Raw genomic sequence first — 19,938 nt, forward strand, 5'->3', positions numbered from 1 at the left:
ATATAGATATGATGGGTCAATCTAATGTCTAATGACATGATGCATTGGGCCAAGCATTAAAAATCGATACCTGTTGGCTATTTATGTATTTAAGAGCCAGATTTAACACTCTCCACATTTTCACACAATAGCCCCGTTTCCACCACAGGAACTTTACCCAGGAACTAGGAACTTTGGGTGGTACTTCGTGTGTTTAGACCGCAGGAACCAGGGTATAAATGAAGTTCCGGGTAAATATTTCCCCCTCCAAACGGCCCTGCTCGCGAGGTAGTACTTTTCAAAGTTCAGGAACTTTCGAGGGCGGGACTTGGGCGCTGAACATGCTGATTGGTTGAGCACAGGCAGCATTTTAGTTCAACCGGAATTTTTAAAATTGCGAGGTTCGTTCTGCGTTCAGTTATAATCAGTCTTGCTCTCTGTCTGGTGGCGCGCGGTCGTCTCAGCCATCTCACGTTCAATGTCCGTAATAGCTGATAATAATATACATTGTCATTTTAAATCTAGCTTTACAAGCTTTCTGAATATGCTGCATGCTGCTGAATCTGCATATTAGTGCTCTTTTCTGTCGTTGTTAATTACCTCTTTAGTAAACCTATACATAACCAGCAAAAGCAGCACAGCTTGAATCTCTTCCATACTCGTTATTAATTTTTTTTCACCATGTAAACGACCTGACCGATTACTTTTAAGTGTGTGTCCTTACGTGACGTGACGGCGCGCGCCGCGCTCATGTTGACAAGAGAGGAAAGTACATTTTTCTGAGGGCAGTTTTTACTTTAACTGCGCCTGACAGAAGATTTTTTTTTCTGAGATGATTATTACACTTTACAACAAATAGCTATAAATAATACTGTATTAGTCCTGGTGGCCGTTAAGAGTTGCTATGGCTACAGTTAACACACTCCAGCTGCTGGAGAAAACAGCGTTGACATTTTTGGTGCGGCAGACAAACTGCATGTGACAAAATGATTGCGATTGAAAGTCATCACATGTAAACACCAGATCGGTTTAGATAACGTCTCATGTAAACAGTTCACTAAATCTTTCAATCGGTACACTTAAAAATGATTACTGTCCTTCACTGATTTGGAGGAGCAGTCGCGCGCAGTCCTACATCACCGGACTAATTTGCCTAATCTTCTCGGAACTTTATCGCGGTCGAAACGCAGACAGCTGCAGGTCTGGGGGGGAGAAAAGTTCCTGTAAAAAAGTTCCTGGTACAAATTGTTCCGGGTAATTTTGGTGGAAACGGGGCTAAAGTCAGTCTATGCATTATCACAAACACGTTCATTCTCGTTTAAATTACCTTTCAGAGCTTGTGAAGATTTACACGGAAATGTATCATTTGCTTGTGTTTAAAGCCCTGCAAAAAGCAGTGCGCACTCAAACAGAGCACAAATAGACCACTGAATTGAGTCTTCTTTTATTTATTGTTTGTGCTTGAGTGATAAAGGTCTATGGTTTTGCATATAAGGAGAATGTAGCGCAGTGAATCGTTCTTTACACTGAAAATTTAAACTGTAAAACAGCGTTGCGCGCTGTGACTGTGTTGCTTCAAGCACATTGTTTTGCTCACGGGATGCGCATGCGGTGAGTGCTTTGGGCCGCTCTGTGTACGGTAATTCACCATTACGTCACAACAGTAATAGACGTTCTTCCGGGTGGCAAAAGCCAACGCATTCCTATGGCAACGCTAGTAAATTGCTTGGAATTCAGACATAGTTAACATGATTATTGAGGGACTGATTAACTAATTCAGGAGATAGCAATACATGAAATGCCTAATCTTGCTCCAGTAGATGTAGCGCTAGGCTAATACCATAATTTTTAAATGAGCTTCAGCCTACCATTGAGCAGTTATTTTAGTGACTGTTGCTATTTGACTTACAATATGTTAGGCTCTGGTAGATGGTCTATTTCCCTGTTATCTAATTAAAAAGGCTATGATCGTTTTCTGTTGCTCGGATTGGATGTCACAGACGTGAGCCTTTGACGGTGAAAATGGCAGCGCGCTGTAGACTAGAGCTAACAGCTACTCAGCTAGGCATTCATTCAAACTAAACTCGCTGTGATGATGACACCGATGTGGTACATAATCATCAATCATCCATCAGCAGTAGCCTACAACTACAGTGCCTTGCGAAAGTATTCGGGCCCCTTGAACTTTGCAACCTTTTGCCACATTTCCGGCTTCAAACATAAAGATATAAAACTGTATTTTTTTGTGAAGAATCAACAACAAGTAGGACACTATCATGAAGTGGAATGAAATTTATTGGATATTTCAAACTTTTTTAACAAATCAAAAACTGAAAAATTGGGGGTGCAAAATTATTCGGCCCCTTTACTTTCAGTGCAGCAAACTCTCTCCAGAAGTTCAGTGAGGATCTCTGAAGGATTCAATGTTGACCTAAATGACTAATGATAATAAGTAGAATCCACCTGTGTGTAATCAAGTCTCCGTATAAATGCACCTGCACTGTGATAGTCTCAGAGATCCGTTTAAAGCGCAGAGAGCATCATGAAGAAAAAGGAACACACCAGGCAGGTCCGAGATACTGTTGTGGAGAAGTTTAAAGCCGGATTTGGATACAAAAAGATTTCCCAAGCTTTAAACATCCCAAAGAGCACTGTGCAAGCGATAATATTGAAATGGAAGGAGTATCATACCACTGCAAATCTACCAAGACCTGGCCGTCCCTCTAAACTTTCAGCTCATACAAGGAGAAGACTGATCAGAAATGCAGCCGAGAGGCCCATGATCACTCTGGATGAACTGCAGAGATCTACAGCTGAGGTGGGAGACTCTGTCCATAGGACAACAATCAATCGTATACTGCACAAATCTGGCCTTTATGGAAGAGTGGCAAGAAGAAAGAAGGTGCTCTGGTCAGATGAAACCAAAATTGGCAACAATGCAAAACGTTATGTTCGGTGTAAAACACAGCTCATCACCCTGAACACACCATCCCCACTGTCAAACATGGTGGTGGCAGCATCATGGTTTGGGCCTGCTTTTCTTCAGCAGGGACAGGGAAGATGGTTAAACTTGATGGGAAGCTGGATGGAGCCAAATACAAGACCATTCTGGAAGAAAACCTGATGGAGTCTCCAAAAGACCTGAGACTGGGTTGGAGATTTGTCTTCCAACAAGACATTGATCCAAAACAAAGCAAAATCTACAATGGAATGGTTAAAAAATTAACATATCCATGTGTTAGAATGGCCAAGTCAAAGTCCAGACCTGAATCCAATCGAGAATCTGTGGAAAGAACTGAAAACTGCTGTTCACAAACGCTCTCCATCCAACCTCACTGAGCTTGAGCTGTTCTGCAAGGAGAAATGGGCAAAAATTTCAGTCTCTCGATGTGCAAAACTGATAGAGACATACCCCAAGAGACTTACAGCTGTAATCGCAGCAAAAGGTGGCGCTACAAAGTATTAACTTAAAGGGGCCGAATAATTTTGCACGCCCAATTTTTCAGTTTTTGATTTGTTAAAAAAGTTTGAAATATCCAATCAATTTCGTTCCACTTCATGATTGTGTCCCACTTGTTGTTGATTCTTCACAAAAAATCACAGTTTTATGTTTGAAGCCTGAAATGTGGCAAAAGGTTGCAAAGGTCTTCCGTTTACATTTGATCGGTAGTCTCTTCCTTGTACTTTTACTTCAGGCAGTGATCTTCAAAAGAGAACTTAATATATTGGTCTTGAATTTCCCCAGCTGAAGATAATTATGCTCTACTATGCTTTTGTAAATGCACCGTTTTGAGAACACTTGCCCTACTTTTGACGATGTCCACTTGCTTTAACATTTATTTATATATATATATATATATATATATATATATATATATATATATATATATATATATATATATATATATATATATATATATATATATATATATGTGTATATGGTTGAACATTGTTAAGCTCAACAAAATGGTTTTGAGGAAGTCCACAGGGTTAAACATGTCTATAGTTTAAAAAAAACTCACATTATCTTTTTTGTGCTTGTCTTGTTAAGGTGAAGCGTGATGAAAAATTTCTGTTTATTGTGTGACTGAGAACCTAGATCAGATAATGGCCTCAAGCAGCAAAGGAAACCATGTGAAACAGGGAATCCCTGTGCAAATGTGCCTGCTGTCCTCTTTTTTTCTCTTCACATTTTCGCTTTTTGTTCCTTTTCCTCTCTCCCTCTCTCTCTCTCTCTCTCTCTCTCCCCCTCCATGTTTCTTGCGACCTGTGCTGCTAGTAAATTGGGAGTTCATTTATTAGGATCTATAATAAGTGTTATGCCGCTGGACTCCCTGCTGACTACAGCCTTTTATGGATGAGTTTCTGTCGCCCCTCTCCTCCAGCCCTGCAGGCTGAAGTGATCTCTATCCCTCTCTAATAACCAGCTTCCAGCTCTCTCTTTCTCGACCCATGCTCTCCTCTCTCTCTCTCTCTCTCTCTCTCTCTCTCTCTCTCTCTCTCTCTCTCTCTCTCTCTCTCTCTCTCTCTCTCTCTCTCTCTCTCTCTCTCTCTCTCTCTCTCTCTCTCTCTCTCTCTCTCTCTCTCTCTCTCTCTCTCTCTCTCTCTCTCTCTCTCTCTCTCTCTCTCTCTCTCTCTCTCTCTCTCTCTCTCTCTCTCGCTACATCCCTTCAGTCCTTTTTCTACTCCTGCTTTGGTTTCCCTTGGTACCTTGTTCAGCAGGGTTGCAATGAGTGACATTTTTCCCCTGTTGCCCTAGGCGATTGAGACTGGCAGCCAGGCTGCTTGTTTCCTCAGCTGGCTGATTTAAAAGTGCTACACTTTACACATTCGTACACACATGCACACATACATTCATGGTCAGTATCCACAGAGACTCCACACATTTCATATGTTTTTGTCTCTGTCTCTACCAATGTAACCATTGCAATACAATACTCCTGTTGGCACGTGTTGCCTGTTGCCTTTTTCAGATTGTCTATTTACACTAAGTGGAAATAGCCCGCCTTGTTGGCAAATGCTATTTACACTAACTCCACCCACTGACGTCTGCTTGGGCCGACAAAAATATGGAAGACACTAGATTATTTGCAGTACCAATGGTGTAGGGGTAAGGCGTGTGGCATTGTATTGTCGATCCGAGGTTCGAATCCACTTTACTCCCTTTTCCGATCACATATCAGATCAGAAAAACTTTTATTTTTTAATAAAAATGAAGAACATACAGTTGTGGTCAAAATTGTTGGTACCCCTGGTAAATATGATCAAATACGGCTGTAAAAAAATTATCTGCATTGTTTGTCATTTTGATCTTTTATTAAAAAAAATCACGAAAATCCAACCTTTCATTTAAGTAAAATTGAAAATGGGGGGGGGTAAATCACATTATGAAATAAATTATTTTCTCTAAAACACGTTGGCCACAATTTTTGGTACCCCTAGAATTTTAAATGAGTAAAATATCTCTGAAGTATATTTACATTAATATGTATTTTTTTAGCACACCAGGGTGACAAGGAACATGAAACTGTCCAGCTAGGATGTCTTGTTTCACATAGTATAAATATAAGGAGGCATAAAAGCCAAATTCCCCTAATCAATTATCACAATGAGTGAAACCAAAGAATGTAGTTCTGATGTGCAGCAAAAGATTGTTGAGCTTCACAAAATAGAAAGAGGCTGTAGGAAAATAGCTAATGCATTAAAAAATCCCCATTGTGTATGTGTGTTTATTTTGTCCTAATGCACGGCAAGGAGGAACGTTTGAGTGCAAAAAGACTCTCCAAGGATCACAGATGGAGAATCGCAGAGATTAGTTGAGTCTTGGGGTCAGAAAGCCTAAAAAAAAAACTGCAAACAACCCCTACATCACCACATGTTGTTTGGGAGGGATTCAAGAAAAATCCTCCTCGCTCATCCAGAAACAAACTCCAGCATATTCAGTGGTCAGACACGTCTGGAAAGTCAAAAGGGACCTGGTTCTGTGGTCAGATGAAACTATAAAATAGCTTTTGGCAGCAAATCTACCAGATGGGTTTGGTGCAAACGGGGATAAAAAAGTACCGCATGCCCACGGCTAAAAATACCTGTGGACCTATTTTTTTGCTGGAGGTCCTGGACATCTTGTTTAGATATATGGTATCATGTATTCTAGCAAATGCAAAAAGATAAAAAATCAAAACCTGATGGATTCTGCTAGAAATCTTATAATGGGCCGTGGTTGGATCTCCCGTTAGGACAACGATCCAAAACAAACATCAAAATCAACACACGAATGTGTCATTGAACACAAAATGAAGCTTCTGTCATGACCATCCCAGTTTCCTGAACAGACCCATATAGAAGATGTGCGGTTGAACTGAAGAGAAGAGGCACCAACATGGATCTGTGAATCTGAAGGATCTGGAGAGATTCATAATGGAGGAATGGTCTCTGATCTCTATTCAGGTGTTCTCCAAACTCATCAGGCATTATAGAAGAAGACTCAGAGCTGTTATCTTTCGAAAAGGAGGTTTCAAAAAGTATTTAATAAAAGGGTACGAACAATTGTGGCCAAAGTGTTTTGGAGAAAAGCATTTATTTCATAATGTGATTTTCAATTTTCAATTCTTTTACTTCAATGAAAGGTTAGATTTTTGTAATTTTTTTTAATAAAAGATCAAAAGGATAAACAATGCAGATTTATTTTTTACAGCCATATTTGATCATAGTTACCATGGGTACCAACAATTCTGACCACCACTGTATTAGAAAAGTGGATATTATGTTGATTGAGGAAAGATTGGAAAAGAAAATGAAAGCAAAATGTAAATTGAAACATGGATTATTTGTCCTTTGATCTCATTCTCTTTCAGTTGGTGTTTATTTCAGAAAAGTTCGGGTTATAATAATCCAGTGCTTTATTTAGTTTTATTTTATTTAGTTTTTTCAGCAACTTCTAACTAATGGTTGAGTTGTTCCAGTTATAGAAATGCATAGTTTGTATTAAAATTTTCCTGCAAAGTGAAGCAAAAGGAAAAGGAAGCAAAGTGTTGGGTTTTTTAGATTAAGGGTTCAGTTGAATTTAATTACATTTGTTTATTTTTATCAGCAATTTAGCAAAATTATGACTTTTCAGAAAGGAGGTTTGGCTTTACAAAACAATCTACACAGAAAGTGTTTCAAGTTGAAAATACATTACCACAGGAAAGTAAACTGCATTTGTCAAACTTTTTCATGTAAACTTTCAGCTGTAGTTTAGGATGTCCCCTTGACAGACCTCAGAGACTAAATCAAATTAATCTACTGCAGTCATTGATCAGTTGAAACAGATGTTTTCAACATGGGGATGAAAATTTTCATAGCAAAGCCCCAACTAATGGAAACCACTGGTGTAAAGCAGGTCACCAGCATAAAGGAAGTTATTCTTGTTTCACACCAGCTTTTGTGTAACAGCAATATAGAGGGCAGTAGAAGTAAAACAGGCCACTTTGAGTAAAAATGCACTCAATAATAGTGGCAAGTGCTATTTGCATGGAAGAATTGATAGAAAATATCTGCTTTGCTTTGCAAAGCTACAAAAAACACTCCGAATTATAAGATACATGTTCTTTCACCAATTTTTGCTGTTACAAAACATTTTTGCGTCAAAAATTCGAATTGTTTGGAGATGATGGTTTAGATTTTTTTGTTACTGACCATATATTAGAGGAACAAGTCTTACTTTATTTTAAGTATAAATTCCAATATACATTTTCTTATTTTTTTAATTTAATTTTAAAAAGAAAAAAGAAATAAAAAACAGCCTCAGTACCACAGGGATAATACCTACAAAGATGCATTGTGTCCTTTGTTTTTATGTATTAATGGAATTTATTTTGTGCAGCATGTTTTTATTTCTTGATGGATTGTATCCCACATTGCCCTTGACTTTCATAACAACAGTCCAACCTTTCCTCAGAGTGTCGCCGCGAGCAGGTCAAGGGCGGTTCTCCGTTTGGCTCCACTCGGCTGCGATCTAGCACAGTTCTGTACCACATTTCAGGGCACCTGCACAACCGTCAGAAACAGAGTAAAATCAAACTTAACAAGGTGAGACCATTCAAAAAAAATTTATATAGAAATATACAGAAACAAAAAGATCAAACAGAACCAGTTTAGCATATGTTCTCTGTCTTTCTAGAATGTGTTTGGTGATCCGCCGGCTCTCCCTGAATATAAGGTCGCTGATGCCAAGAAGTCCAAGTTCATTCTCCTCCACTTCAGCACCTTCAAAGCCGGCTGGGATTGGCTAATACTACTGGCGACATTCTATGTCGCCGTGACGGTGCCGTACAACGTTTGTTTTATTGGAGATCAAGACTTGACACGTAGCACCACCGTCACTGACATTGCCGTTGAGATTCTCTTCATCATTGGTAAGAGAATATATATTTAGTTTGTATGATTTATGAAGTTATCTTTTCTCCATCACATCTATAACTTTACATGTGATTGTAATCAAGTCTTTAAATCAGGCTCTTTGACATCTTTCATTAACCCTCTGTGGGTACAGCTTTGCCATAGGGCAGCATATCATTCACTTAATTATTTCAGAAAATAATTAATTGGAATTGAAAGGGCAGTTTTTACAGAAACAAAACATCTGCCATTTGAGTTTTTCTCCATGATTGATCTCTTGGAGTTTTACCTGAACTTACAAGGAACACACATGCTTCCTACAATTGCACAATTGTTTCCTTTCCCTGCATCCTTGTTAGGTAAATATATGTTTTTGTTCAAAATTGATAGTTCACAATTTAGAACAACATGTAAAGGATGTTGATTCCATATGGTTTAAAATTGAACAAGTGTGTGGTATGTTATTGATTTGAGTTTAATGCAATAGCAAGATGAACTATATTACATTTTTGTCTTTTCCTTTTAACACTGTTTTCTGAAAGTTATTTTGGCTTTGTGACTCTGATATGGGCTCTATTTGAAACGCTTTGTGTTAACATTTAGTGACACCACAATCATTTATCATTTTCCTGTTTGTAGTCTGTGATAACACTCCACTTGATATATAGCTAATGGAAAAGCTTTTTTGGTGTTATAAATGCTTCAATGGACACGTCGTTCATTGATATTATGCTGATAGTGTATTTTTTTGAAGACGCTGACTCTGTCTGTCGCTTTAGACATCGTGTTCAGTTTCCGCACCACGTACGTGAGTAAGTCGGGGCAGGTGATCTTCGACGCGCGGCAGATCTGCATCCATTACATGACCACCTGGTTTATCATCGACCTGGTTGCTGCTCTGCCTTTTGATCTCCTTTACGCTTTCAAAGTCAGTGTGGTGAGTAATGCATATATTCCAAAAATTATAACTGATGTTGGGGGTGGGAGAATCTGTGGGAAGATTTGTTTACAGCTTTCAAATGCATTTTGAATTTACAACATTTACATGATTTTGCAAAAAAAGCAGGCACACATAGATTCTGTGCCAGCATTTTACATTTCCATAAATATAAATAAGCGGCATATTCTAGAGATCGAGTTGCCAGGATTCTAGAGTTGTCGCAGTGGTGGTTGCAGTGAGAGAGTAGTTTAGGCAGGATGCAATTGCAGCAGACACATTTATTAACTCTTCAAACTAAATAACAAACATGCAGGAGAACAGGAGAACACAGGAGACTGTTAAAATAACTAAACACTGAAGCAACACTAGAATGAACAAAGAACATCTCAATCTGAGGGCTATATATACAGAGTAACTAAAAAAGAATTAAAGCACAGATCGGGACTAATCAATCAAGTAATCATTCACCATGGAAAATAAATAAATAAAAAGCTCGAACATAGAAAACAAAGGCACACAGAAACTGCAAACATAAACCTAACAAATTAAAAAATAAAACTTGCACCTAAATGTTCATATAAATGTTTATTGATTTTTTTGTTCTAAAAGGGTCTTACCTCGCATTCCATGCTTTAAAAATTATAAACATAGTTCTGTGGCTTGGTTGTATTTTAATGACATATTTTCTTTAAACTATTTTCATTAAGAAAAAATATATATATTTAGCGTTTAACATCTAAATAAAGTTTTCCATAAAAGCAGTTGGGCCTGGTTTTGCAATTTTGCTTTTGATCACGTTTGGTAATCCAGTATGTAAACTGCACATCATGCTTTGTTTACATCCCCTGCCCCTTTATGATTAATGTGGTTTTAAAATCTAGCTCCTACCAGGCCTGGTGTGGCCATAGGGAGAATCGGAAGAATTCCCGGTGAGTCGCTCATAAATTGACCCTTGGCAAAGACCCACCCCTACTGTTGCTACATCTGACAAGCCATGGTGGTCTCACACCACACATCATGTTCTCACGCAGTGGAAAATGCGAGAGACAGATGACACTGACAATGCGCCGGCAAACAGGACAGAGCAGGTTACTTTTGATAGTCTCAACTTTTTTTTTATAGAAATTTGAACAATAAATACCATTTTGTGACTCGTTGTGTGATGACAGATCGCTGTAGCCCCTCAGTTCAAGCGGCTCATGAACCGATCATCTCTTCCTACTTCCTACTAATTTATAGCACCAAATAAACATGAATGAACATCGGAGGGAATGTTGTTTCAACTGCAGAAAGACATCTTTTTTCATGGTTAAGTCCACAAACATCAATCTACCAACTCTCCTGACTGCTTTGTTAGACAAAAACATTTATTCTGCATTATTATTGGTCAGATCGCCTGTCAATCAAACTCCAGGCGAAGGGTGATTTGGGCTGGAAGTATTACTTTGGCATAAAGGTAATTTCAAATGTAATGCAAAAAAGCATGTCCCCTTGACAGACCTCAGAGACTAAATCAAATTAATCTACTGCAGTCATTGATCAGTTGAAACAGATGTTTTCAACATGGGGATGAAAACATTTTGATAGCAAAAAATTCTAGTTAATTTTTAATAAGAGACAAGCAAAAAGCAGCAAATCGCAGTTGGTTCTAGTCACTTGTGCATGCATAGATCTTTGGTATTTTTTAATCTGTGGCCATGTAAATGTTTGCTTCAGTTTAGTATGGGCTTCTACTAAAATGCAGATATGTTTAACCCCTCTATTACTGTATTTAGCTCAATGATTTGTTTTGCACTTTCTTAAGTGTAAAACAAAATATTGAGCACTGGCACTCTGCTGGGTGACCCTGAGTGGGTGGACTGTGAATTCCTTTTGATGACATCATGGATGTAGAACTTTTAATGAGTGATCATGGGTTCAGGTACAAATAAAGATGTATAACAGGCTCTGAAATTGGCTAGCGCTGCCTCTGATGACTCCCCTACAAATCAAGGGTCACAGCACAGGCTCCTGGTTTTTAATTCACAGGAAAAGACAGTCAGCTTTTCTGGCCAATCCAGACTGGCGGAATCGATCACTGGCACACACACACACACTTACACTGATGACACATGCAGTAATGAAACCCAGCATCCCTCTGTACAGCGAAACATAACGAAAAACGCTTGAAATCCACTGAGGCTTATTAAGAGGAGAGTGAAATGCAGTGGACTCTGCTTGAGTGCTGCTGTAATACAGACCTTGTCTCCGAGATGTTCCCTTAAATCTGCTCCAATTACAGATCGCACCTCTGCTCCTCTGGTATCCTTTCACATCTGCCCTTCAGCTGCACTACACACACACACACACACACACACACACACACACACACACACACACACACACACACACACACACACACACACACACACACACACACAAGCCCTCTTGTCCTTTTCCTTTCATCTCATTTGTTCTTCTTTCCTTTTCCTTTCCTATTCTGTCAATTTTCCTTGCCTCCTTTTCCTCTCCTGCTTCTTTCCATTATTTTTCCTCTTCATGCCTTCTTTTCTCTTTTCCTGTCCTGGGCTATTTCCATTGCCTTATTTACTCTTCCTATTCATTTTTCTTCTTTTCCTCTTCTTTCCTATTCATTATACTTTTTTCCTTTATTCTTTTCTTTGTTCCTTTATTATCTCCTCTTTTCCTAATCAATTTCCATTTATTCCCTTGATCTTTTCTCTCCTTTCCCCATTCCCTTTCCTGTCCATGCTTATTTATTTTTATTTTTCTTTCCTCTCCTTTCTGCTTTCCCTTTCCTGTCCATGCCTGTTTCTTTTTCCTTTCCTCTCCTTCTCCCTTTTTTGACCCTTCCTTTTCTTTCCATTTTCTCTCTACTCTACACTTTCTTTCCCATCACTTCCCTTTCCTCTTCACCCACCTACACATTGTTAGCAGTATGAGTGATTTAGTTTTCTAATACACTTTGACACATTACCACATGAAGCTCAGTATGAGCCCTATCATGGCCTTAGCCTCTCCACCTCCATTTTCACCCTCCTTATCTAATTTTCAACCAGCTGTTAAGTTCAGCCTTTTTGTTTCTCTAATGACATGAATGTTCATTGGTTTTGCTTCTGAGATCATGATCTCTTGATGTTTATTAATATTTGATTGTCAAGTGAAAGATTGTGGCCATTACAACATGGATTATTATTTAATGCTGCAGAGACGTGGACGGCTTGCTTCTCATAGGGATTGTCTGATTATAATAAGAGAGGCTGTGATGAATATTACTGGGTTGTTACTGCCTGAAGCTTTAGACAAACTGATCTAATAGCGGTGTGCACGCATCTGTTACAGACCTGGTAGTGTGCATGTGTGAAAGTTCATGTTCAGGTTAATACAAAGTGTTATTTTTATATATGTAGTCATACGGAATATATAGTTATGGAATATATATGGGCTATTTAAAACTTTCACTTGCTCGTTCACTTTAAACCTGCTATAATACACATATAAATCATTACACATAAAAGGAATTTATTGAGGCCATTCTGCTGAATATATATAGAAAAACATGTCTGCAGGGTGTAACAATACGTTTTAGCATAAATATTTCAGTAACACTATTTATATTTACTTTGTAAATGAATTAAATAAATACTGATGAACTACTGAACATGTACTTAAAAGTACTGCTTAAATTGTGTAGTTGTGTAGTAACTTGTCAGACACAGACGAGGACACAGATGGATAAGTGTTAGTGCAAAGTTTATTTAACAGAGTTACGGACACAGGTGATACTTAGAAGGGTTGTGACACACAGACGAAGGACGATGATGGTTAAGATGAAGACGAGGAGGATGAAGACGAAGAGGATGGATGATGAGGGCTTCTAGGAAGGACAGGTAGTCAAGGGTAGATCGGTGCGAGACCAGACGGTGAATGTGAAGGTCAGGAGTGTTCATATAGGGTGGCTGGTGATGGTGCCCAGGTGTTCAGAATGCCGGTGATGGTGAACGAGTGGGCATGGCTGTGCCTGACGGCTGTGAGGGCGTGACAGTACTTACCTGTCATAGTTATTATTGTTGTAGTCATTTATATAAATAAATTAAAGGGATAGTCAAAATAAAAAAATTCTGTCATCATTTACTCACCCTCAATTGTTCCAAACCTGTATACATTTCTTTCTTCTGCTGAACGCAAAGAAAGATATTTAGAAGAATTCTTTTAACCAAGCAGATCTCGACAGCCATTGACTAGCACTTTATTTTTTTCCCCCCACTATGGTAGGGAAAAACGACTCACGGTGGGATAACATATTGAGTATCATGGTATAGCAGTACATTTTGGGATAAGAGTTTCACTGTGGCACCAACTATCGCAATACTTATTTACTTGATATTTTAATGGTTTTATCTAGGTCCATCTACATCTACACTGATATGATGACGATACTATGTTAAAATTGCTAAGCACCACAATATGGAACACAACCTTGTTTTTCACAATGTAAATTCACATAACCACAGAAATAATTTGTATTTTTAGAAAACAAAATCATCAATAGAGATACAACGAGTCCCCCCAAAGAATTAAATTGTTTTTAAAACCATGTTAGTGGGCAGTAAATTATCGTAAATTATGCATCATTTCATCACTTTCTCATTTCCATCACTCTTTCACTCTTCTTTTTTTCTCAGTGTCTTTCTTTTGCCCTGTTTCTTACCATCCTAAAGCTGAGTTTTGACCGATAGTCTTTTCATTTTTCATCTGTCTGTGAAGAAAGTAAACATAGGGTCAACTGATATTTAGCCTATATTTTATTAAGCATTTAAGTATTTAGTTAATTCACTGAGGGCTACGAACGCTAGGGAAATAATAAATTAATTCCCACATTCATTATTTACGCCTAATCTGGTGAAACTATTTTACAATTTATTATATACTCCTCAGAAAAATAGAGGTCTGGACCACGGCGACCTCATAGATGGCTATGGCCATGATAACAGTCATGTAGGCAGCCAATAGTTTACCTCAACACTTCCGTTTACATGGTCGGAGCTATTCAGTCTGGTTCAGCTAGTTTCGCCACAGAGCTTTTCAGCTTTGCCATCACAGGAACAAAATACATATATTGTATATTGAAATCAAAAATTGATTTTAAACTATACTTATGCTACAAAATACCAGAGGTGAATAGTATCCAAAAACTGTACTCAAGTACTTATAGAAATATTTAATCAAAGTAAAAGTAGAAAGTATTCAGAGGAAAAACTACTCAAATAGTTAGTTACTAGTTACTTTGTAACTATATATGTATATATATTAGCACAAACAGTGTTCAAATGCACATTGACAGATCTTCCATCTCTGTTCTCCAAAATGTAATCAAATGTATATTTCATCAGGTGTGTGTAAACTGGTTAACTGTGGGTCATAGGTGCCACCACTGTGCAATACCCATGAATTACCATGGGACAGCGGGTGTTCATTTCATACTCTGTGAACAATGGTAGCTAATTTAATGTATAAATTAAGATATATGTCCCAAATAAAAATGCTACATACTTTGTAGGGCTGTTATCGTGGTTTGTTTGTAAAATGTTTTAGCCTTATGAATTTAAATCAAATGAAGCTATACTTGTGGAATTCATCGCTTGTTTTCATCACTGGCAAATAATAGGATGCATTTGCAGATTTGCTTTTAATTTTATGTCCATTGCCACTTCACCCAATGGAGCGTGAAAGCAATTGAAAAATGGCTTCAGATGATTCAGAGTTCGTACTGGTCTTTGAACAGAATCAATTAAAAATAGTGATTCATTTGTAAAATGGCTTTTTATTGCTCTTGTTAAAGTAAAAGTACCTACATTTATATCTGTCCTTAAAAGTAAACATTTTACAAAATAACTGTCAAGTAAATGTAACAAAGTAAATGTGCTTTGTTACTACCCAGCTCTGCATAATACTGCTTTTACTGTAAATTAGATTAGATTAGAATTTTAATTAAATAAATGCAACCTTGTGAGCATAAGAGACTTCTTTCAAAAGCAAGTAGCTAGTGCTTTATGTGAGTTTTTACCCTTAATGATACATTTGTCTATTTTCTGACAGCATGACAGTGACTGAGAACACAGTCAGACCTTCAGACAACAGGAAGATAATGCTTGTTATATTGGACAAAATATATAATTAGGCAGCCTGTTTTGTTGTCAGTTTTTTTGGTATGTTTATACTTCATATCCCACAACTGCAGTCAATTTCTTGTGGTTTATCGTCTTGTTTATTAGTGGGCGGTATATTTCCACTCACCTGAGAACATTTGGTTCTGCATGACTGAGACGGAGAGAAGAAGAGAGAAAAGATGTTTTATACCACTATAATTGGCTTAAATGTCTCTCAGTCTAACGATGATCTCTTAAATATTTTAATCCAGCTGTCTCAGAGCTCTCGTACCTGGCTGCGTGATAAACCATTATGCAAAACATTTGTGACCTCTAAACATCTGCTAGAAGATGTGTTTGCTAACTGTTTTATTGTTTGTTCCCCTCTGTATTTACTTTCTAAAACACATAATGTTTTATACTGTGGTTATACTATACCATAGTACTACCACTGTAGTTTTAAAGATTTATTGATGAATCTAAGGACTTCTATCCCGTTGTCTTGTTTAATTAGGTTTTAACTGATTTTGGATGCACCACACTATATCTATCATTTAACAAGACAGGCAACTGCCCTTCTCAGTCCTCAAATGCACTTGCAAGCAGAGCAAATCCTCGACAGTTAATGTGAGTTCCCCTTTCCCCTCTACCAGGTGTCAGTGGTCCATCTGCTAAAGACCGTGCGCCTGCTGAGACTCCTGCGCCTGCTGCAGAAGATGGACCGCTACTCCCAGCACAGCACGGTGGTGCTGACCCTGCTCATGTCCATGTTTGCACTGCTGGCTCACTGGATGGCCTGCATCTGGTACATCATCGGCAAGAAGGAGGTGGAGAGCAATGCAGACACCTGGGATATAGGTGAGACTGGAACACAAAATGTACTCATTGACTCATAGACGGAAAGAAAGTGTATATGTGTATATATATATATATATATATATATATATGAGAGAAAACCAACATAGGGCCATGGAAAACATTCTTCTACCTACGTTTTTTGGAAAACTCTAAAAACGTACATATGCGATTCATGTCTGTAAAACACCAACAACTTTTAATCCTGCTCACACAAATAATGATTACAGGGGCTGATTAGTGATTTATAAAGACTTATTTTCCCGTGGTTCTGTGCACAACACTGATATTAAAGTGCATAGTGCATGATTTCTAAACTAGTACATTTTGACATTTGCATCTGGAATGGGCGATATGACCAAAATCTTATTTCACAGTTGATACATTTTATTTCATGATAACAATATATATCTTGATATAGCTACTTATTCTATTTTTTAAAAATTGTATTAGGTTAAAAAAAAAACTGACAGTAGGACGACTAAAATAGAGCAAAGACATATTAAAGCTGCAGTCCGTAAGTTTTGCCTCTTTGTCGCCATCTCTGTTTGAAACCTGCAGTTGCAGTTATTTGTGGAATTATTATCTTTACGTAGGTTGTGCACAGGGGTGGTAAGTAATCAAGTAAAAATACTTTGATACTTTACTTAAGTATTTTTTGGGGGGATCTGTACTTTACTTGAGTATATTTTATTTGCATCTACTTTTACTCTTACTCCACTACAATATTAAAGGCAAAGTTTACTTTTTACTCCAATACATTTCCCCATGCCCTTTCCAAGTATTAAGTATTTATTACACTTGATTTCCAAACCGGTCTGGTCGGTCATGGATGATCCATTCGGGTATAGACTTGGAAAAGCTGACAAGTCAGGTTTGCCACACTAACGTTAGCTCAATGTTTCCCCAACTTTTATATTTTGCGGCACACAATTTACTATGAAAACATCGGTAACATTTTACAAAACAGGTGCACTATTATAATTCATGCCTAACTAATGCACAGATAATCATGAGTTAATGTATTACTAATGAAGAACTAAACCATTTATTAATGATTGTTGCATCAGCAACTAATGAACATTCTCTATGATTAATAGATTAAGTAATATATGAATTGCTATTGACATCATTAATTCCCTAATAACATATTACATTAACTAATAATGTAAATTCATGTATTCAAAGCCATGCATTCCGACTCTCATTTGTCTGTTTAATTAATCATTAATCATAACAATTGGCAAAATTATATTATGACTTTACTTGTTGAGGCACATGACTATTAACTAATTGTTACGTAATATGTCATTGTGGTTATGGCTTTTGAATTAATTTTGAATGAGTTAATAGTATCTTGCTCCTCATCTGTTTTATGGAGCTAATGTTATGGAACATGTCTATTTTAAGTTTAACCCCTATACTGCCTTAATTGTCTCTTATTAATTGCAAATCTAACAAATTCTTAATTGCAGTATCTAATCTTATCATTTGTTCAATTAAAGCATTGCATATCAGTCCCAAAAGATTTTATCTGCTTAATTATTGATATTTACAAATTTTACAGTTAATTTGAATATTTTCTTTTTACTTTCGGTACTTGAGTACGTTTTAAATCTGATACTTTTGTACTTTTACTCAAGTGATGTTTGAATGGAGGACTTTCTACTTTTACTGGAGTATTTTTTTATTTAGGTATATATACTTTCACTCGAGTATACCTTTTGAGTACTTTTACCACCTCTGGTTGTGCATTGGCACGGCACCTCACCGCGGATAAATCTAATGTTTTGAGAGTTTGTGTGGCTGGCTGGCTGTCAGTCACCACACTGATGTTGATACTGTACTGCTGAATCATAGATTCTAGTCTTGGAAGTATGACCAAAATATTCGTTAACCTGCAAAATGTCATCTGAACAAGTAACATTTCTGCCACTTTTGTTCTGACTAACTGAGAAAAAAAGCATTAAAATAAATCAAGCTACCAGTGGTGATTTAAATCTAATGATCACCTAGCTCATATCGCATCAAACCGTGCAAATTGTTATTGTTACAGTGAGGAAAATAAGTATTTGAACACACTGCTATTTTGCAAGTTCTCCCACTTAGAAATCATGGAAGGGTCTGAAATTGTCATCGTAGGTGCATGTCCATTGTGAGAGATATAATCTAAAAAAAATCCAGAAATCACAATATATGATTTTTTTACTATTTATTTGTATGATATAGCTCAAAACTGAATTCACAATCGGATACTGTTTGAGAGAAGTCGATTTCATTCTTTCTTTTTTCACTGCTTATTGCACTTCATAACTTTATTAAACTTTATCATACACGTTCTGAATTTTGTTATTGCATGCTGTCTAAGAGAGGCAGCTTTCTCAATCAACTTTATTTATATAGCGCTTTTACAATCACGATTGTGTCAAAGCAGCTTCACAGTGTTAAACAGGATAATATTGCAACAAAATTAGATTTGGCTGTACAGTCGTTCTGGAGAAAACAGTGATGTTATCAGCTTTCTGTGTGCACATTTCAGCTTTGTGTCAGTTAGCATAAGCCCCAACTGCTTTGATTTCTTTTTTACAATTTACTGTGCTCAACATCAAGCACGTCCCACTCTCTATTTTCTCATTCAGGCATGTTTATCACTTATGTATACAGCTCCGGAAAAAAATTGAGACCACTTATGATATATGTATGGCTTTTCTGAAGTAGTAAACTTGCTCAGTAGCTCATATGGTACAGCCAAGAAAGGAATATTATTTCACTATTTAAGATTCACCGGCCTGCCGACGGGCTTCTGTTATGGTAGCCCATCTGGAAAACACATAGCCCCGTTACGTTTGGCTTTGCGAGCCCTGGCCCATGACGTTACATCTCCGAGTCTGATTCCGAATCACAATGAACCAACAAATAAAGTATTCTCCACCCTGTGACAGCGTGATAAGGTATGTTCTGTTAGACACATACACATAATCAAAACGATCTGTAACAATGCAATACTATCACATATACATAAAAAACAGGTTTTACTCACATAAGTGTGTTGCACCATTCCTGTCGGATCCAATACAGAAGACACAACATTGTGTTTTAATATCAATATGTCTGCAAATCCAGTATCAACCTATGTTTTATTTACAAATTATTCCGCAGTAAAATGAAGCAAACAAACGTTCACTCATTCCTAATATTATAATATGAAGGAAGCCTATGCAGGGACTGTTCTTCTGCAACCAGGCACAGTGCAATATCTTGCTATCTTCGGCAATGTTTATTGCTCGGTAGGGCGATCCGTTTAGCTCCACGAGTCGGTGGGCAGGGATACAGAAGCAGGCGTACATATTTATCTGTTGAGGCGGCGTTTCCCTGTTGTATTATGTCATTGATTGATATATATTTGAGAAAACTCTCGTTTTCTGGGCCTGGTGTCAATGAAAGCTTTCTTTGACTAACAAGGATGTTTTCAGCTCTAAAACGTGCAGGATATTCATATATCATGATGAACTTTTATACATCAAAGGCTCAAGGGAAAGTTGATTTTTCAGTGCATCACCCCTTTAAAGTTTGAAACAACATGAGGGGGAGTAAAGCAGACTTTTCATTTTGAGAATATTTTTTAATTTTTTTATT

The 19,938-nt window shown here is 37.5% G+C and overlaps 1 protein-coding gene across 2 annotated transcripts in view; it reads left to right on the forward strand.

Moving 5' to 3' along the window:
• The window catches only part of kcnh8 (potassium voltage-gated channel, subfamily H (eag-related), member 8), a 74,967-nt gene that overhangs the window by 25,940 nt on the left and 29,089 nt on the right, over positions 1-19,938 (forward strand). For both annotated transcript variants that reach the window (XM_067426333.1, XM_067426334.1), the window contains exons 4-7: positions 7,919-8,049; positions 8,141-8,375; positions 9,138-9,295; positions 16,101-16,305. In XM_067426333.1, the coding sequence (XP_067282434.1) occupies positions 7,919-8,049; positions 8,141-8,375; positions 9,138-9,295; positions 16,101-16,305 (729 nt within the window). The remainder of the gene's footprint in view (positions 1-7,918; positions 8,050-8,140; positions 8,376-9,137; positions 9,296-16,100; positions 16,306-19,938) is intronic.

This window comes from Pseudorasbora parva, chromosome 19, assembly GCF_024679245.1.
Source record: "Pseudorasbora parva isolate DD20220531a chromosome 19, ASM2467924v1, whole genome shotgun sequence".
NCBI classification, from domain to species: Eukaryota; Metazoa; Chordata; class Actinopteri; order Cypriniformes; family Gobionidae; genus Pseudorasbora; species Pseudorasbora parva.